This window comes from Lutjanus erythropterus, chromosome 6 (assembly GCF_056507025.1).
Source record: "Lutjanus erythropterus isolate fLutEry1 chromosome 6, fLutEry1.hap2, whole genome shotgun sequence".
NCBI lineage: Eukaryota > Metazoa > Chordata > Actinopteri > Lutjaniformes > Lutjanidae > Lutjanus > Lutjanus erythropterus.
Genome location: NC_139322.1, coordinates 1,393,086 through 1,412,804, shown reverse-complemented (window position 1 = coordinate 1,412,804; position 19,719 = coordinate 1,393,086). Strand labels below are relative to the sequence as shown.

At 40.1% G+C, this 19,719-nt stretch overlaps 2 protein-coding genes across 5 annotated transcripts in view; both read right to left on the bottom strand.

The window, feature by feature from the left end:
* Window positions 1–1,992: 1,992 nt before the first annotated feature.
* LOC146324568 (ADP-ribosylation factor-like protein 8A) lies at window positions 1,993–11,761 on the bottom strand. The gene is made up of 7 exons (XM_084720158.1): window positions 11,335–11,761; window positions 8,286–8,366; window positions 8,006–8,079; window positions 7,352–7,445; window positions 5,372–5,439; window positions 4,015–4,085; window positions 1,993–2,377 (listed from the first exon to the last, which is right to left on the bottom strand). The coding sequence occupies exons 1-7, from the start codon at window positions 11,455–11,457 to the stop codon at window positions 2,325–2,327; spliced, it is 564 nt and encodes a 187-aa protein (XP_084576284.1). The 5' UTR covers window positions 11,458–11,761; the 3' UTR covers window positions 1,993–2,324.
* Window positions 11,762–14,531: 2,770 nt separating this feature from the next.
* LOC146324567 (tyrosine-protein phosphatase non-receptor type 7-like) overlaps window positions 14,532–19,719 on the bottom strand; it is a 28,855-nt gene continuing 23,667 nt past the window's right edge. For all 4 annotated transcript variants that reach the window (XM_084720152.1, XM_084720154.1, XM_084720153.1 and 1 more), the window contains 3 exons: window positions 17,270–17,383; window positions 17,094–17,178; window positions 14,532–15,101 (listed from right to left, as the gene is read on the bottom strand). In XM_084720152.1, the coding sequence (XP_084576278.1) occupies window positions 14,991–15,101; window positions 17,094–17,178; window positions 17,270–17,383 (310 nt within the window). In that variant the 3' untranslated portion in view covers window positions 14,532–14,990. The remainder of the gene's footprint in view (window positions 15,102–17,093; window positions 17,179–17,269; window positions 17,384–19,719) is intronic.

Below are 19,719 nucleotides of genomic sequence, written 5' to 3'. Positions count from 1 at the left end.
TCTCCTCCTCCAGTTAAAGTACCACTTCCTTAAATCTGGCCAGACCAGGTTATGTCACAATAAGAAGATTATTAACATTATTCTCATTATTAATATCTTACAAAACCAAAATCAACAGTGCAATAAAAAGGTTTTTAATCCCTCGCTCAGCAGGAGAAAGAGAGAGAGAGAGAGAGACAGAGGACGAGGGGTGGGGTTTGGCGACGAGGAAAAGGAGGAAGGTAACATCCAAAAATAAGAAAAGAAAGGAAAGAATACAGAGGAGGACAAGCAGTTCACAACAGACGAGGGAGGAAGAGGAGGGGCCTCTCGGGATTATATAAACGTGAAATAATGGAGGTTCAGATGGATGGATGGATGGAGATGTGGAGGTAGAGAGGAAGAGGAGGAATGGAAATCAACAGAGGAGGAAAGAAGGAGAGAGGACGTGATGAAGGCAGATTAGTGGTTACTGGCTAAAAGGTGATGGAGGTGGGGTCGGGAGAGAGGGGGATCATGGGAAAACTTGAGCAAGATCCACAAAACGGGCTCCAGCTAACCAGCTGATGAAGCTAAAAGTGTCTTCATGTCCATCAGAATGAAAAGAAAATCAGTTTTTGCCCCTTTAGTTTTACGGTTTATGGTGATGAATGAAAGTTGATAGAATTTGTTTAATAAGAAAACAAAACGATGTTTCAGATCTCCACCAGTTTTTATCTGGAGACCGTGGAGTGGATCTGTAAAGATGCACTGATACCTCTTCTCTGCTGCCGATATCAAACGCTGACATGACCGGTGGTTTTATTAAAGCGACAGACTGACAGACTGAAAACTAAAAGTAAGAACACTCAAATTACAAACTCATATTTCTTCTCTTTGTCTGTGTCGATGGTTTTGGTTTTATTCATCCAGGTTTTCAGACGTCTGCCTTCACTTCAGTACCATGGAGGTAACTGGAGATTAGTTTGTGGTCGGGCTGCCCTGACTTACATTTTTGTGGCTTTGAAGCTTCAGTGGAAATTACCCGAGAATATTCAAAGCCGTCAGACTTATTTACTTCTGTTTTAAGATGAGCCGGGTAGGTTGCCAACATCGCCACAGATGCCTGACGCCTTTTACTCATGTAAAAGTCAGTTACCATCTCTCTGATGATGTGGTTGGGGGGCACTGAGGACAGTCCACCTTGGGCGTCAGTCACGGCAGTGGCAGGTAGCCCCGCCCCCTCTCTCAGGGCACTTAGGGCTTTCACACACCAACAGCAACACAAATGAATGGCACGATTTCAACATGCTTGACTATTCAAATGTGATGAGATTTCACAAACAAATTATGGAAGATCTACAAAAAAGTTGTGCCGCGGCAAAATAGATAGAATCAATAATAAGTCCTGATGATCTGGTGCTTCTTTTACTTCATAAAAAGATGGAAAAAACAACATACATGTGCACCGAACCACAGCTGACTAATGATGTTGCTGTGACAGCTGGTGCCAAAGAAGAAGCAGAGGAGTTATTCCAGAGAGCTGATAAACCTGGAAAAATCTACCCTGATCTGAAAAAATAATCGATTATGATGGTGACAGTAGAAACTTGGAAGCATTTCAGTCAGCCCCAGTGACCACAGCGTCCTGGTTAGGCTGGATGATCCACACATCTGTTCAGTAATTTGGGTGAAATGACCCTTAAACTATTAAATATATAAATGCTGTGGTGTAAACCAGTGAAACAACTTTGAACATGAACGAACTGAGATCCCAATGTTTCCTGGGAGTTTTTCCCTGGGAAAATTCCTGTGGGAGTTTTTAAACATGTGCTTGTGTGCTGGTGATTCTGTAATCACTGAAACAAAGACGCCTTCTCTAAGCCTCATTAATGCTTCTGATGAACTGTCGTCACTCAAACCAGGGAGCCAACACACCGACACGGCTGCACATCAGGGAGTCTGACATTATAATTATATATGAATATAAAGGAAAACATAAAATTAGAATGAATTCTGACGAATTATCAGGAGTTCTGAGTTTAAAATTGTATTTAATTCATAGTTAAAAACCACATATTTTAAAATCAGTGGGAAATGCTTCGGGTGATGGAGGTTGAACGCGTCTGTCAGGAGACTTTGGTTTGGTTTGTCGTCAACACTTCGATAAAAGATAAACGGGGTATCAGTGCATCCTGAGGTGCAGGACTGATGGGTAACGAGGGGGTCAGGAGGTATTAATACAGGACGGGGTGGATGGAGGTGAGCAGGGACAGATCGGGGGGTTAGGGAGGGGGCTTTTGATCAAAGAGCGAGTGTGTTAGGACAGGTGGGCGTGGCCTGTTCTGTTGGGGGCGTGTCTGTTCTCAGGAACTCCTCTTAGTCCTGGAGTGTTGGATCAACCACTGAAGAGTGATGTCTGCAGAGAGGGACAGATGTGTGTGTGAGAAGAAACAGAAACACAGAGAGAAAAACAAAGACAGAAGGAGAAGAAAAGAAAAAGATGAAATCATAGTTAAGTTTTCATTTTGGAAAGTCTCCATCAGACCACGTGATGGAGTAGAAAGCTCCAGAGATCTCTTAATATAATCTTCCCTTTGTCCTGATGGTCTACTGGACTGACCTCGTCCATCCACCAGGCTGAAGCATCTGGCAATTTTATTTTCAGGGATATATTTTTAAATAGTTACAACCTGAATGCACTATGCAGGCGAAGTCCCTCCCCTTCCAGTGTGTACAGTAGTCAAAGGTGAGGGACATATAATTTTTTGATCCCGTTTGAATTGTGCCATGAATTACACAAATGATGTTTGTCAATTTCAGAGATAATTTAAGTCAAGAAGTCAACAAAGTCGTTGTTTCATTTCTTTTGTTGCAATCAGAGAATGTAGATTGAATGATTAAAGCTCTTCCACAGTTGTTTAGTTTTTAAAAATGTGTGTTGAATAAATGACTTATTTAAAATAACACATTAAGTAGTAATATTTTAACCTCTACAGTCAGTTTAATGTAGGGCCCTATGAAATCTGTGTTATGGTTTTTCTCAACTCCATGATGACGTTATCACAGAATCTGTAGCTTCCTACTGTAATGCTGCCTGTCAAAAAGACACTTGGCCCCTCATTAAAAGATTCTTACCACCAGGTCCAACAACTGTGTTGTGGAAAATGCTGTTATGTTTCATCCTAAACTTATACACTGACCAAAGAGCTCCAAACCCCATAAAAATATATACATTGCATTTCCTGTGTCTGTTTCACAATAAAGTAATAATTATCATAATTTTACTTCTCTGGCACTTTTTAAGTTTAACCACAAAGTGATTTGCAGTTTAAAGGATGTACAGAATTAAAAAAAAAGAAAAATACATGAAAATCCCTCTGAATAACTTAAATAATTAAATTAATTAAAAACTTAGGATCATGAGCAGCAATGAGCCCATAAATTAATGGATGGAAGTGCAAGTGCAGACTAAAAGAAATAAGTTCAAATATGGATGAAAGAAGTAGGTGAACTTTAAATAAAAGAAATAACCACATATATAAACAGATATGATGCAAATATAAGAGACATGATGTCATATAAGGCAGATATCTGATGAACTCATCATAAAATCCTGCTGGTTCACTGATAGAAAATGTTTAATGCGAAGCAGCAGGAAACATTTGGTGTGTATCAGCAGTAACACAGCTGAGAGACGCAGCTGAAAGTCATTAAGAAACAGTAAAATATGGCTTTTATCTGCAACTATAAACAGGAGTGAAACTTGAGAGTCAGTCAGTTAGCTGACCTCAGTTCAGCTTTACTCTGCAGAACAGAACAGAACAGTTTACATGGAACCATTTTAACAGTGTAGAAATACACTAAAACCTACAAAGTGATCTACCAAGTGTCCTTTACATGTTTTATTGTGCAGTGCAGTGCTTCGCTGGATGTAGTTGCTTTGTACTGCAGCCTGAGGTTATTTTGGTTTTGACAGACACCTTTGGCATCATTGGCTCATTCGGTGTAGGGATGTAAATCTATTATGTGTGTGTGTGTGTGTGTGTGTTGTACCGATGTTGTCTTTCTCCTTGCAGGAGATGGAGTAGCAGCAGATCTCTCTGTCCTGGATGGCTGACAGGTTCCTGATTTAAAAACACAGACACCATCGAGTCAGATGATGATGATGATGATGATGATACAGGAATGCCAACAGTTACACTCACATTCATGCAGAAACAATAACCTATCATCTGCGTATATCACATATTTTGGCAAGTTTTCCACTGTCCAAACACTCTGATGTGTTGCTTGACTCCAGAGGGAGGAGCTAGTGAGTCACAGTGAGAGCAGACATGGAACAGAACTAAAACCATGTGACCAGAAATCAGCCAGGGACCAGTTGCACCAACAAGACGTACACCTGGTCTTAAGCTACGTCTGTCTTAACTTGGAATTCTATGTCCAACCTCAGACTTAGGACAGTCGCACCACTGAGGCTGAAGCCTTCTTCTTTCTAAGATTATACAGCCATGATTTATATTTGCCATGAACGCTCAAGGAGACCAGTTATTCAACAGAACTGTGTGGAAAATGAAAGCAGTACAGGTGGGGAATTAATGATATTCAGCCTGACAAAACATCAGACATAAGTATTAAATACCATTTGCAGAATTTACAAGGATGCCCAAGAAAGGTCTGGCTCCACGTGTTCTCTTTCTGCAATCAGACTAGCAAGACAGCAGAATATTGTTAACAATGAATCTTAGCGAATGTGACTGTGAGTGGTTGTCTGTCTCTATGTGTCCACCCTGCGATGAACTGATGACTTGTCCAGGGTGAACCCCACCTCTCGCCCAATGTCAGCTGGGATAGGCTCCAGCCCCCCGCGACCCTTGGTGTGGATGGATGGATGTTTCTTAGCAACGCACACTGCTAGGCAACAGCCACAGTCTTGTCTTGCATTCACATGAAAGCGCACTGATGGGACCAGGTGTAGTTAGGACTAGACTTAAGTCTGCTTGGTGCAACACACATCCATTCAGTCTATTCTGAAGACTGGTCTTAACTAAAACCGACTAAGCCGTTAAGACCAGGCTTAGCGCAGACCAGTCGGTGCAGCCCACTCCAGGTGATCAACTGCAGGTGGCTTTAAATAAGTCAAGCCAATGTGAACAAACTGAAACACTTAAAAGTCAAGGATCATGATATATGTTTGCTGTGAATTTTCATTTTGCAAAAAAACAAAAATGACTTTTGGAGTTTGGTGTTTCCTGACAGTGTATTACACACAGACACACAGAATACACACACACACACACTATCACCACCATTTAAATGTACACGAGGCTCATATCCATGTAGCGTTTAACTCCACACAGCTTTTTGCTGATTAGAAAACATCAGGAGTCAGACGTGAGCGTGGACTTACATCCTCTCTATGAGCTCCTTCTCATCCAGAGCTCCTGGTAGGTCCCTCTTATTGCCCAGAACCAAAACCTGCAGACACACAGAGTGGAACAAACATCAGAGAGCAGAACAGCTGTCAGTCAGTGTCAACAATGGAAACTAGAGGCGGATTTCTTATTTGTTATCCAGCAGCAGGCTGCATCTTCAAATGTATTGGTTTCAAACACTGGTTCTGCACTGGGCAACATTTTATCACTGTGGGCTAAAATGCAGACATTAGTGACATCACATGAATACATTTTAAGATGAAACCACTCCTGAACAACAATATTTCTGCACATTTTTCACTATAATCTTTAGTACTAAGAATTTACTTTCGTTGTTTTCAAAGGTATTGGAGGTAATTTGACGAAAGCTTGTGTTTCTGATTTGGTTTGCTTTGGCTCATAGCATCAGGTCCAGTGTTTGGTCAATATTTAATCAGACTTTGATCGTTCAGTTTAGTTCAGTCAGCTCGGTCAAGTCTGGTACAGATCGTTCAGTCAGGTGCAGCTGATTCATTCTGGTTCACTCAGACCACACAGAGTCACTTCACTGATTTTCAGCGAATGAGAACACTATTTGATCTAAAAGAACTATGTGTAAATGAAGCATTCATGATGTGGTTTGAGACTCATTCTAACCATACGATGGAAAGGTGTAACTGTATGAGGTTCTTAAAACACCCCCAGTCTCTCTGTGATAAATGCAGCTAAATTTACACTAAAGTTTCTTCTCTGTCTCATTAAAGCAACCAGAAAAAAAGCTCCAGTTCTTCCTCACACATACCATCAAATATAAGCTGCATGCAAGAGCTGCTGAAGCACTGACCTGATCCCTGATCAGTTCAAACACGGTGTGTGTGAGGGAGCTGCTCGAGTTGGAGCCGTGAAGACAATAAAACTTGTTTCACTCTTAGTTCATAAATATAGAATTTGTTCACGTCTTTCTGGTGGTTTATAGACAGGTGTTAGCTAACACTAACTGAACTGTCATTAGATGCGCTCGAGATGAGCCAGGCCTGCACAGAATCAGTGACCAGTGGTCACCACACAATGCATGCTGGTTAGACTGGTGTCCAACTTGATCCCGACTAGCTCTGACATCATGTTCAGCTGTTCTCCACCAACTACAAACACCTGGCTGTCACCTGATCGATGAGCTGACAGGCTCCGGTTGGCTCTTAACTTTGACAACAAACACCACACGTTGTATGAAATACTCATTTCCTATGCAACTGTACTATTTAACATGAGAAACATATCGAGACATATCAGTCTTATGTTCTGAATGAAGTTCTAACTGTCGTATCAGTTCCTGTTTATTCTCTGAAGTCTGCTCGAAAGTCTGCTAGTCTGCCCACCACAGACACAGTTATGTGAAAATAGCAGAACCAGGATTCTCTGCACATCTTTCATTAAAACGTAGCTGAAATCAGGTGCTTCTCAGCTTGAGGACATCAAAATGGGAGGATCATAAATGGATGGAGTACAACTGATCAATTTACAGCTTTAATAGTACAAAGACTGTCAGAGTCACTCTGACTCTGATGAAGACACAGTAGTGTTGAAATGTCTGTTTGCAAAATTAAAGCTGTAAATTGATCAGCTGCTCTTTTTGTTCCTACAAAGAAATGTGACTCAGTGTAAATGCAGGAGTCTTAAATATCGACTGGATTTTATCCAGAGACGAGACACTTCAGGTCTGGTTCTCTGATATTTGTAGATTTCAGGCAGTTCAGGAGGTTTAATTAGGGCCGTTTCAGCTTTTTTCTCAGGTGTGTTTAGTTTCCTTGTTTTTTTGTTGGTTCAGTCTGTTACTGGCAGGTTTGGTCAGATTCAGCTGGTATCATGTGGGTCAGTAGACTCATTCATTTCTGTCAGTTTCGTTTTTTGGTTAACATAGTTGAGCTCAGCCTCAGTCTGGTTTGTTTGCATTCAGTCCGTTCTGCTGGTGTTCTTACAGGAATTCCCTGCAGCTGCGGTTTGTCCAGCAGGTTGTGGAGTTCGTTCTTGGAGGCTTCGATCTTCTCTGGATCTGCTGCGTCCACCATGTAGCTACGACGGGGAAAAAGTACATAAAACATCTGTATATTCATCCAAAAATGTTTAATTTGACTTGCTTTCTATATTCAACAGTATCATAAAATGCTCTTGGTTACATTAATTTTTTAATGTTTATAGTTTAGCTGTCCAATCATATTGTATGAACTGGACCTAAAACCAAAACGAGATTGTAAGCTGGCACAGCCCATCAGGATCATTTTTTACTACATCTCCACTGTGCACGCAAACCAACTTTGTTACATAAATGTGACTTATTTGCCCTGCAGCTTTCCTGTCTCATCTCACCAAGTCAACTGGGGCAAAACGAGACAACAAAACTGCAGGACTGCATCTTTCTGGTGATCAAATCCAAAGATTTTTCATGACATTCTGCATGATTTGACCAAAAACCTCCTCAGACTTAATGCTGAGCATGTCTTTTGTTGGACAGGAGGATGAGCTGGTGGACAAATTTGCCAGACTCTCCTCTGTCTCTCCTGTCTCATTAACACCTCCATGGCTCCTATCATGTTTGGATCCAGCAGAGACAAGTTTAGGAAACCAGGACTTACACGATAGCGCTGACTCCTCGACAGTAACGCTCCCACATGCTCCTGAACCGAGGCTGACCGCCGATATCCCACAACTACAGACACGCAAAGAGTCCAGAGTTAGAAAACACAACATGTACAGTCTAAAGACTCATTCTTTAACATAATAAAATAAGATTTACAAAAATGAACAAATAAAAAGGAGAATATTTTTTTTTTTACTTTTGCTAGTTTATTTAACTCACATACTGCACAGGTGAGTATATTCAGACAGGTAGAAACAGGGAACTGAATCACCAACCTTGATGGTGACGTTGCCTTTAGTGATCTTCCTCATGTTGAACCCCACTGTAGGAATCATGTCTTCGCTGAACTGACCAGACTGAAACACACACACACACAATTTCTTAAAAAAAAGGAAAAAAAAAAAACAATCAAAATTTTCTGATTCCAGCTTCTTCAATGTGAATATTTTCTGGTTTCTTTCCTCCTCTCTGACAGTAAACTGAATATTTTAGAGTTGTGGACAAAACAAGACATTTGAAGACGTCATCTTGGACTTTGGGAAACACTGATCAACATTTTTAACAATTTCTGGCACTTTATAAATGAAACGATTAGCCTGATTGATTAATTGAGAAGACAGATTAATTGATGATAATTATTAGTTGCAGCCCTGCTGTATTAATTTGTTTGTCATAAATTAAGTAATAAGAAATGTCAGTGGTCAGGTGTCCAGGTGATCGAGCAGTGTCCCAGCTTCAAATCCTGCCTCTAATGCATACAGAACCATTCCCCACCTTGCTCTCCTTGCCAAAATAAAGAGCTCTAAAATATCATAAAGAAATGTTTATTCATGTTGTGCAGTTAACTAACAACAATAACATATCAATAAACAACACATGATAATCATATTTTTAAACTCAAAATCTGACTCCATTATATCAGCCTTGAATCAATCAATCAATTCAGTATCATTGGAGCTCTAGTCTGCTCTCAAAACTGCAGATCATACTTCCAATAGAAAGAAACTATAATAATAAAAATACCTGTTCGATACACCTGACTACATCAGGTTTCAGCCATGAAGTCACAGATCCATGTCAACAGTTGTTTAATCAACGTCCCCATTAATCTAATCTAGTCATTAATCTATCAGTTAGATTCCTTCATTCATGGTGAGTTCAGTGTCACATCAATCCCTGACCTCATGTTACCTAAAATACTAATTATGTGTAAGAGTTTCATAGTAGAATAACTCAGAAAATATCACGGTTTCACAGTATTATATATAATTATTTTATCAGTTACAATGACCCTTAAAGGAATGAAAACAAAAGAGTTTTTTGTTATAAACAATTTCACTAAATATTATGTCCTGGCAGAAATGAAACTTGGAAAATGGGAAATTAGTAATACTTGATAAGGCAGAATTCAAAACCAGAGATAAGCAAATGTTCATGGTATAATATCCACTAATTTTCATTTTATGGCCCAATAAACTAATTAATTAATTGATTAATGGAGAAAATAATCAACAGATGAGTTGATAATGAAAATAGTGGTAACTTCCACCCTTACATACAGAAGATTTATTTATCATTATACAACAAAGTTGTACAGGCAGTTTCATGTAGATTGACTGTATTACAATAATAATGACTGTAAATGTATTATACTGTATGAAGTTATTATCTATTATATGTATTACAGTATACTGCAGAGTATTAATAATACAGTAGAGAGTAATATTTATGGTTATATTTACTGTTACTATGGTGTCGACTACAGACAGGCTGCTACATCAAACACTAATCCAAACCCCATCTCTTTATTTTCTGTTTTTTCTGATCAGAAAAGTGATCTGACCCCTGACTCAAAGCTGTGATGTCATCCGAAATATGAGTTTTGTGATCCATGGCAATGGCAAAAAAATTAGAAGTGAATGGTAGCTGTAATTCAAATTTCCCAATTTACTTTCCTGCCAAACCCAAAATCTGCCTGCATTTGGCGCTCAGGTGTTAATCCTGGAATCTGTCTGCAGTGACAGTTCCTTTATCAATATCATCATATCAGTTACCGTCCTTCAGTCATGGTGGGATATGGACTGTTTTTAGTGCCACACCACCAATCAATGACCTCATGTTACCATAAATTACTCTAAAGAGGTCCATGCACTGAGCCAGACCTTTTAAAATTTGTGGAAAAGTGAGCAGTGATATCAGCAGATACTCTGAGCTGAGTTATCAGAATCTGTTTCTGGAGCAAAAATCTGACATGGTGCATCTCTAATTATCTGTTTATTAGAGCTGGAACTATGAAGCGGGTAATCAGTTATATATCAATTATTACACTAATCATTGACTAGCTTTTTAATCAATTAATCAGTTATCCATTTGAGTAATTCTTTTAAGATAAAAATGTCCAAATTCTTTGATTTCAGCTTCTTAAATGTTAAATTTTACATAATATTATTACAATAAACTGAATATCTTTGGGGTGTGGGTTGTCTGATCGACATCTTCTCACCATTTTGTGTCATTTTATCAACCATACAACTAATCCAATAATCAAGAGAATAATCAACAGACTAATCGATGATGAAAATAGTCATTAGTTGCAGCCATAGTGTTTATATTTTAAAAAAACCTGAAAATATCACTATCTGATTTTTTTTAAGTCAAACACTGATCTCAAAAAGCACTCACATCTGTTTTTTCTGATTTTATCAGGAGAGTTTATCTGCTTAATACCAAAGCCAATAAAACAATGGCTTTGGTTGAAGTGAAATCTGTGTTAGTGGGTCACCCAAAAATAAAACAGGGAAACACGAGAGGCTGATGTGAGGAGGGCTGCTCAGCTGATGATGATGTGTGACAGGGATGGACTCTGGTGTGGAGGGGAGGGAAGGTCACTATGACAGGAGGGGGGGATCCATCCTCCAACATCATCATCGGACCTACAAATCCTCCCCCCGGTCCTGCTGACAGCACCAGAGCTGGAGGGTTCAGGTCCCAAAACTGCCTCCCCAATCCTAATTAAAATGCCTTCATGTGTAGAGATGAAGAACATCCAGCGGTGCAGATGTGAATCAGCTGAGCTCATGTATAATGACTCATTAGAGTCAGTGCAGAGAGTTAGCTGCAGCGTTAGCATCAGTGATAAACACACGGAGGTGTTAGCTCACACGAAATGATAAATGCGACTTTAAACAGCGTAAATCAGTTGGAGTCCTCCTCCTCCACAGCAGCTGACCTCACCACCACCACCGCTGCAGGATAACAATGGATGCAGCCAGATGCTAACTGACAGCTGGCGGCGTTAGCTCATGACATTAGCCTGAATCTTACCGCTATCACGTTGACGAAGGTGGTCTTCCCGGAGTACTGCAGCCCCACCAGGGTCAGCTCCATCTCTTCCTTCCAGAAGAGCGCCTTGAACCAGTCCAGCAGTTTATTGATGAGCGCTATCATCTTTGTCGTCTGGTGCTAATGCTAATGCTAGCTGCGGCTGCTGCTCCTGCTACGGCTAGGTGGCTATGCTAGCTAGCTAGCTGGCTAACGCCCCGGCAGTCTGTTTTTTTCTCTGGCCGCTGACAGTCGCAATGGCAACCACGGACGGTAACGGCAGAACAGACGGCACCGACAGGAGACGAACGTTCAGTCAGTCGGTGTTTTGTGTCTTTGTGTCCGCGGTGTGTTTTCAGCTCTCGGTGATGTTTACTAGCGACGCCTTTTCCTCCAGGAGCACCGTCAAGACAGAGACAATTAAGAGCAACACATCCGGTACAGCCCTTCAAAATAAAACAGCAGGGCAGCGTATTCGTCTTAATTCCTCAAATAAAGGTTCAATATCGACATAAATACTACAGTTAAAAATGAACCTGCTGTAAAATCAAACACAAGCGGTGTTTTTCACGTTAAGTTTTCTTTTTTTTATTGATTATGTTGTTGCTTTTGTTAAGTCTGTGATCAGGTTGTCGGCTCTACTTCCTGTTTGGGTGGGGTTGATAGAGGAAGCAGAGAAGAGCAGAGACAAGAGGACACAGACAGAGACACATGCTTCTGTGTGATTTAAACACTGCCCCCTGTTGTTAATATAAGGGACTTACAGTTATTATTACTTGATGAAGAGGTTCTCTCTTTTTTTCTCATGGATAGAAAACAGCCACATGGGTTATTAAAATTAACTAAAACTAAACTAAAAACTAAAGCTAGATTTGAAAAAAAAAAGCAGTTAATGTAAAAAGAAAAAACAGAACTAACAGAAATTGTATTGTGTCATTCTGTAACTAAACTAAAATAAAAAATGTACAGGAAATTACTTTAAATATAGTCCCTTTGGTCAGATTTGACAACAGACACGAAGAGGCATGACTGTCAGTCAGTTGTGTTTGTAATATAATACCTATTCTTAAATCTGTCCCTGATGAATACCCTTAATAAAAACGACAACAAGAAAAAAAAAAGTAAACTTGAAATACACATTGTTAAACAATAAAAACTGAACTGAAACAGAGCAAACCCACTCTGGAAACTAACTGAAACAAAACCGAATTGAAAGCAAAGTTAAAAACTAATAAAAAATACAAAACTATAATAATTCTGGTACGTTGGAATAATTTGACATGACCTACTTTTTTCACTTCTACTTTGTTATTGTGAAAGAACAATTCAAAAGAAATGTACTAGAAAAATATTAGACATGTATTAACAATATCAGTATCATGTTCTGATTATTTTAGATCATAGACCATAAAAACAAATATATTTAAAATATAAATAAGAGAAAATTTAAAAAAAAGGGCCAAATAGAAAACATAAAAACATTGAGCCTCACCTGTGTTCTGTATGTTATCACTGAAGTGTAAGTCTACAAGCTGAAACAAAGTTTTACACACACACACACACACACCCACACACACACACACACACACACACACACACACACACACACACACACACACACACACACACACACACAGCTGCAATGACATGTGATGTGAGAGAGAATGATACAGGAAGTGGAACTCACTGGACATCCGCTCACACAGTCAGTTTTTTACAGTTGACTTCAAAAAAAGACCTTTAACTGTCTTTTGAATGACTTAAATTTCTACCTCGAACATACCAGACAGCCTGTAGACATTAAAGGGTCAGTTCACCCAAATTCTAAAAAACATTAGAGCTAAAACAATTAATTGATCCTGTGAGGACCTGCTGTTTTTTCTTCTTTCAAAAATGGAGACCAAAGCTTCATTACCAATGAATCCAGCTGCTGTTTTAAATGTAAAGAATCTGCTCGTTGGTCTGAGCAGGTGGAGACACAGGTGAACATATTCTTCAGAAACATGGATGTACTTTTGGCTCCACAATCTGTAAAAATGTATTTATTAATATAATTCATTTTGCCAGGCCAGTGAGCCCCCCCACCCCCCCACCTGCCCGCTGGTGTCCTAAGTGTTACTGTATGTTCTACCTATTCTGGCCAGCAGGAGGCGTGAACAAGCAAACATCAGGCTGTTTGTTTTTTTCCCAGCTCCGTGCATCACTGAACAGGCTCCGCATGACGCTTTTTTGAAAAAAAAAAAAGTTCTATTTTTGCAAAATTTTCCATCAACCAGTTTTCACTGGTCAAAACTGATGCTGGCATCCTTCACGTGTCAGTTTCTTTTTTTTCTAATTTAAGTTGCACAGACATTTTCCGCCCCAAAAAGTCCCCGCTCGGGGGTTTCCAGAACTGAGCTTTGCAGGTGCTCGGAAAGGTCTGCAAACTAGACCGATGCAGGACTTTGGTCTGGCAAGGCTGGACTCTGAACTGGGCAAAACTGCTGGCGGCCCTCAGGCCCGCAGGGGCCCTGAAAGGACCATGTCGTCTGTATGGTAATCTGTGGTAATTTGATTACTTTCTGCTGAAGTGAAAAGAGCGAGTAGCTCTGGTATTTTTACCTGAATTTGAGGCTCTAACATATAAGACTTTGACCATTTTCTCATACTTCTTAAATTTGACTCCTGAAAAGTAGCCTTAAACTCGTCTCAGGCTGAGACTAATTTAAGCTCAATTTAAGATCTTTTTTGTCTCACTGCACTGATCTTGAACTTGACTTAAATAATCAGCTCTTGAGATAACATTTAAGATCTCAGTGGTCATATTTAAGTCTTATTTCTGCATACAGTTGTCAAGGGGAAAACTCTGAGACATTTCTGAGCTCAGCTGCTCCTTTTCTTTTGTTTCAATCCTTTTTGCTCCATAGGGGGGCTTGGGACAAAAAGATGAGACATCAGTGAGCTCAAAAGACAAAGAAAAGACAATTGCAAGAAACAAAATTTTCCTGTGGGTGCAGGTGTGTGAACTAACAGACACCCGACTCTGGATTCATCCATTTAATAAAATGACAGATGCTCAATAGGTTTTTAAATTAAGGTTAATAGAAGTTCTGGTTTCACTCCATTTTCACTTTGGTCATCATTCTATTGAAATTCTCTTTAGAGTTATTACTTTAATTAAATATCTTCATATCTCTGGAAAAAAAAACACCTCAATCGTATCAAAGAACATTCCTCTTTTATTTAATTTGATATTAACTTTGGGACATTTTTTTTCCATCTGGTTTTCTACTTGGTTCTCTTGATTCAAGTTTCTTGGTTGCATTGAGAGAGGTTAGTGAGATTTTCAGTCTAGGATGAACAGGATGATCTGGGTTCTCCAGGCCTCTGCTGTGCTGGTTCTTCAGGATTAAACTGGACCAGAATATCTGCTTTTTTGGGCAGGATTCCTCTGTGATCCCCACATTTCTGATGCTGTTGGATCCCCGAATTCCCCAACTTATAGGTGCATCAGTTCTTTGGGTTCAACTGCTTGCTTCTTCCAGTTTTCTTGGTTCCGTTATTCTGGTTCTGTTAAGAATACTTGTTGTGCATTCTGTTGGATTTGAGGTCTCCTGGAGTTCTTTAGGGTTTGTGCCTGCCCTTAAAAACTCTGCTGGTTCTCCAGGCTCTGTGTGGAATCAGTTCTTCACATTCTGTGTGTCGTCCAGCTGGAGGTTCTGTAGCTGTGTGCTGACCTGCTCCTCTGGGTTCTGCTGGTTCTGTTGCAGTGTAACAGGCTGGTTCTGGTCCTGGTGGAGAGAAAACATAGTGTGTTACCCCTGAAACATAAGAAGCCCTCACATTGAAAACCACGAGACTCTCTGATCTGCCAGCTGTGTGGTTCAGGTTTAGCAACAAAGATCTACAGATCTAACATTTACAGAGTCAACCTCTTAAAGGTTCAGTGTGTAAGAAGTGAAAGTTTGGGCCACCTGTCCGATTCATACACACACATCTGGGTAATTCACTGATATTATGGTGGTTTTTGTGTAGAAATTGTATAAAATGGGTCAAATCGACTGTACTGTAGTATTCCCTTAATGTAGGCGGAGCCAATTCTTAAACAACCACACAACAACACACACACACACACACACACACACACACAGGAGCTCTGCTTTGGTCTTGAGAAGCTGCAGCTTTTATTCACTGAAAAACTTAAACTGTACATTTACTGTCAGACTGACAGCTTCACCATCACTCTGGAAATGAACTTTTTCCTCCACCAGGGGGCGATGTTTATTGTAACTTTGGCAATATGTGCCAGCTTCCCCTCGACACAGCTCCGCTCAGCTCACTGCAGCAGCTCCACAGTCTCTGCCTGTCTGTTACACAGCAGCCTTCAGTGTTGATTGGCTATTACTCCTGACATTTAACCAATCAGATCGTGCTGTGGGTGGGACATTGAGCAAGACCACAGAGTGCAGTGTCTGCAGAGCCAAAGTAGTGCATGTTTAAATGATTTGTTTTATTGCTCCCCCTTGTTCACCTGCCACTGTGGCTGATAGATTCACTTCAAAAATTCACCTGCAGTGGGCGGAGCTTATTTCAAACTCTGATCAGTCTGCTACTTGCCGTCTCTCACAGTTGCTGTGATAGACTACTCTGACCAATCAGCAGTCTGCAGTGTGTGCTGGCTCACCTTAAAATATTTCCAAACAGATCAGAGGCATTTTTCTTTTCTACTAGCCGGTCCTGTAACTTTATCCCTCAGACGCCACATTTCTCAGTTCAGCAGTGCACCCTTGTAGAGACACTGACCTCTAGTGGTGAGTGCTGTGCACTACAATACAGCATCTCCCTATCAGTTTATTAGACAGAGGAACTTCTCTGTTACTGTCTGGATTTCTTCACACCCTGGTAGGCTGAACCAGCGTATCTTATACCACCCAAGCCTGCGTAGAGTATCGCCAGAGTAACTGCTAACTGCTGCTAACTGTAGCTGCTGTTAGCAAGGCTGGACCGAGAGCACGAAGCACCCTGGGGAGTGTTTCCACCTCGAGCAGTGGAGTGGGAGGAAGAGATGTCCAGGCCAGGGGCAGCGGTGACCCAGTGGGGGCAGGAAATGGTGCTGAACTAGAGCCAGGAGAACAGGCAATAGAACCGGGAACAACAGCCTCATGGCCAGACTGGGACAGCCTGTGAGAATACAGTAGGACTCTGACTATGGACGACAAAAGCACCGCAAGCGAGGACAAGGGAGGTGTGACACAGGGGAGGAGCAAGAGGAAGGTCAGTTATAAGAGAGGCAGTGGGGAGCCAATTTATTTTGTCCAAACCAGAGTTGGTGATTGTTGAACAGTGGAAAGATGAAACAAGATGGTTTTTGTGAGTTCTTGTTAAATTTAAAGTGTGTTTTTCGAAAAAGCTCATCTTAGTTTAAATCAGAAGGTGTACGGTTTATTACAGACAACAGTGAATGTTTCTTTTCCTGACATTTTGTGAGCTTATTTTGTTTGTTTATTAGAGTAAGTAGGAACCTGCTGCTTGCTCACATTTCCCAGAGGTCACACTATCACCTCTTGAAGTACAAAGTGGTATTACGAGACAGAGCGGGCCGGGGCTAGCTGGTTAGCATGCTAACATCAGTAGAGATTTCTGCAAAACAATGCATAGACATCTTTGACGTAACATCAAAACTGTTATTTCTTCACATTCGGTTGTCATTTTTTGTTTTTAATTTATATTCTGGTCATATTTTACATGTTGTTCCTTTAATAAACTGGAAACACTGGTAGTACCTGGTTGTGTTGTAGCTGGGAGCTGTACTGGGCCAGTGTGGAGTACAGGAACTGGTACTGCTCTGTGGTCTGGATCATACCACCCCTGCACAGGACGGGGGAGAGACTACAGGTTAGAGACAAATGTTACAGCGTAGACTGGAGGAAAAAGGGGAGACTGGAGTGTTCGGACCCACCTGTCGAGTCGAAGCTGACACACCGTCTCCAGGATGTCGACCTGACCCGTTTCTCTGAGCTGCTGACAGCCGATACTGCTGACAATAAAACAGCCTGTCCTCCCGATGCCTGCACTGAGAGGAGACAAGAGACAGTAATGGAGGATCAGTGAGGGAGGAGTTTTTGTATTTTTATCCATCATTTGATCGTACGTTGTCATAAATCGCTCATTTCAGCCTGATAGACATCTGTTCACGAGGAGGTGGACGCTCCTGAGATAAATGCACCATGTCCTCAAGAAGAGTCCAGGTGATTTAATTCACCTTAAAATTGTGTCTGATTTCTGCAAAATTCATAGTAAATGTCAACCAAAATTAGCAACAGTCAGGAGCAGCAGCAGTGGTTTTCTTTTGCATCACTGAAAACAGTGACATCACAAAGAACATGACGTCATTTCAAATCATTTTCAATAAAAACAGTTGGTGAAATAATTTCAGTGTGTGTGTGTGTGTGTGTGTGTGTGTGTGTGTGTGTCGGTACTTTCAGAACATTTTCAGCACATTTGAACAAAACTACAATAAATATAACCATGATATGAACATTTTAAAGCATCTCATCTCTAAATATGTCTGATGAAAACAGCTTCATCTTTTCAATAATGATGATGATGATGACATAATCAATCAGATATCAGCAGGAGACATTTTATTGCACAACCAGTACTTTTACCACTGATACTTTCAGTGTGTTAAGCTGATAACACCTCTGCACTTTTACTTATGCAGGACTTTGAGTGCAGGACTTTTACTTTTTACTTTTTTTTAATGAAATTTTTACATTAATGGTTTGGTACTTTTTCTGAAGTAAAGAATCTAAAGTAGAATTTTCCAAACAACTACTGAACTAAAATTGCCAAAATAGGCTGATAAAACCTTTAAACCCAATTTATCTGTTTTTATTTTGGTTGATTTTCGTGTCAAGTCAAACTGTGGAGAGGCAGATTGCCTCTACATGACTATTAGTCATGTAATCTACTTCCTCTTTCTCTCCGGAGAGAAACACTTCTTCTCTGTGTTTTTGGACACAGATCTGCTTCTTTGCATGTGGAGGCAAACTGGAGGTCAGGTCCACGCTCACCGCAGCCTACACACTCTTTTCATCTGTCCTCTCTGCTGCGGCTGGCTGCTCAGCTACGACCATCCTCGCTCTCAAACAGGAAGTAGCTTTCGACACATCCGCAGCTCTGGTTTGATTCATCACAAACTGGTTTCACTGTTCGGTGACTCACATGGTTATCGGCTGATGTTAACATACAGGATGCTGCGCTCTAAAACAAACCAATACCACTTTTTATTGTGCTATAAAGTATTTTATCTGGTCGCACCAAATGGTGAATGAATAATATGCAAATCTGTCATTTTGAGTTTTACCACAGTGACTTTTTTTTTGCTTTTCATGTGTCATTTCACGCCGTGTCGTCTGTACTGACTTATACAGAGAGTCCAAAGATGGAGGAGGTGGGTGGATGGTTGAGTCAAACAAACACAGGACTTTGACCCAGAAGACTTCATGTGCCACATAAAAACAAAAGTCAGCGATGACTTTTTAAATTTAGCGTGCAAGCACTTACGTCATGTACTTAACTTAACCTCTATAACCAAGTAATGATTTTAATTCAAATTGTGATCTTTTCCTACAGAAGATCATCATGACGACGAACCTGAATATTATTACCACGTCCAAAATTCAATTTAAAAAAAGTGTCAGACTACAGACAATTAAAGGGACCTGAGTATGGGTCTTCAACACGGGGTCCAGGACCCCTAGAGTGTCCTCTGAGTTACTGCAGGGGTCCCCAAAATGATTGGTAATTTTTTTAAATTAAAATATGTCTGAAAATATACATTAACATGAGTCCAGTATTACAAAGATAAATCAGCCTGTTTGGAAAGAAGACCTGTGGATTAGAGGAAGTAGAGCTGAAACTAACAATTATTTTCATCATCTGTTGATTATTTTCTTGATTAATTGATTACTAGTTTGGTCCCTAAAATGTCAGAAAATGGTGCATAATATTCATTACTTGTTGTCTTGTTTTGTTCAGAATACAAAGATATTCAGTTTATTGTTAGAAGGACTAAAGAAACCAGAAATATTCATATGTGAAAAGCTGAAATCAGAGAATTTGGATATTTTTTTTAATTAAAAAAATGACTAAAAATGATTCATTGATTATGAAATTAGTTGGTGATTAATGCAATAATGGATTAATAATCACTCAATAGTAGCAATATTTTGTGAAAAAAAAAACCTATAAAGAAAAACTATAAATTTTGGAAAACAGTTATTTCAAGAAATAAGTTCTAAATCAAACATGTTTCATAGGTAGCAAAGATCCTGCACTGTTAGCAAACATGCAACTTTTTCAATGTGAACTTGGAAGCAAATAACAACAACAAAAAAAAAAAAA

Excerpts from the sequence above, each read along its gene's own strand:
- LOC146324568 (XM_084720158.1), bottom strand. The coding sequence starts at position 11,457 with ATGATAGCGCTCATCAATAAACTGCTGGACTGGTTCAAGGCGCTCTTC. Across the intron at positions 5,440-7,351 it reads CGCAGCTGCAGGGAATTCCT|GTTTTGGTTCTGGGCAATAA; the intron begins GTAAGAACACCA and ends GTGTGTCTGCAG. Across the intron at positions 2,378-4,014 it reads CAAGGAGAAAGACAACATCG|ACATCACTCTTCAGTGGTTG; the intron begins GTACAACACACA and ends CCCTCTCTGCAG.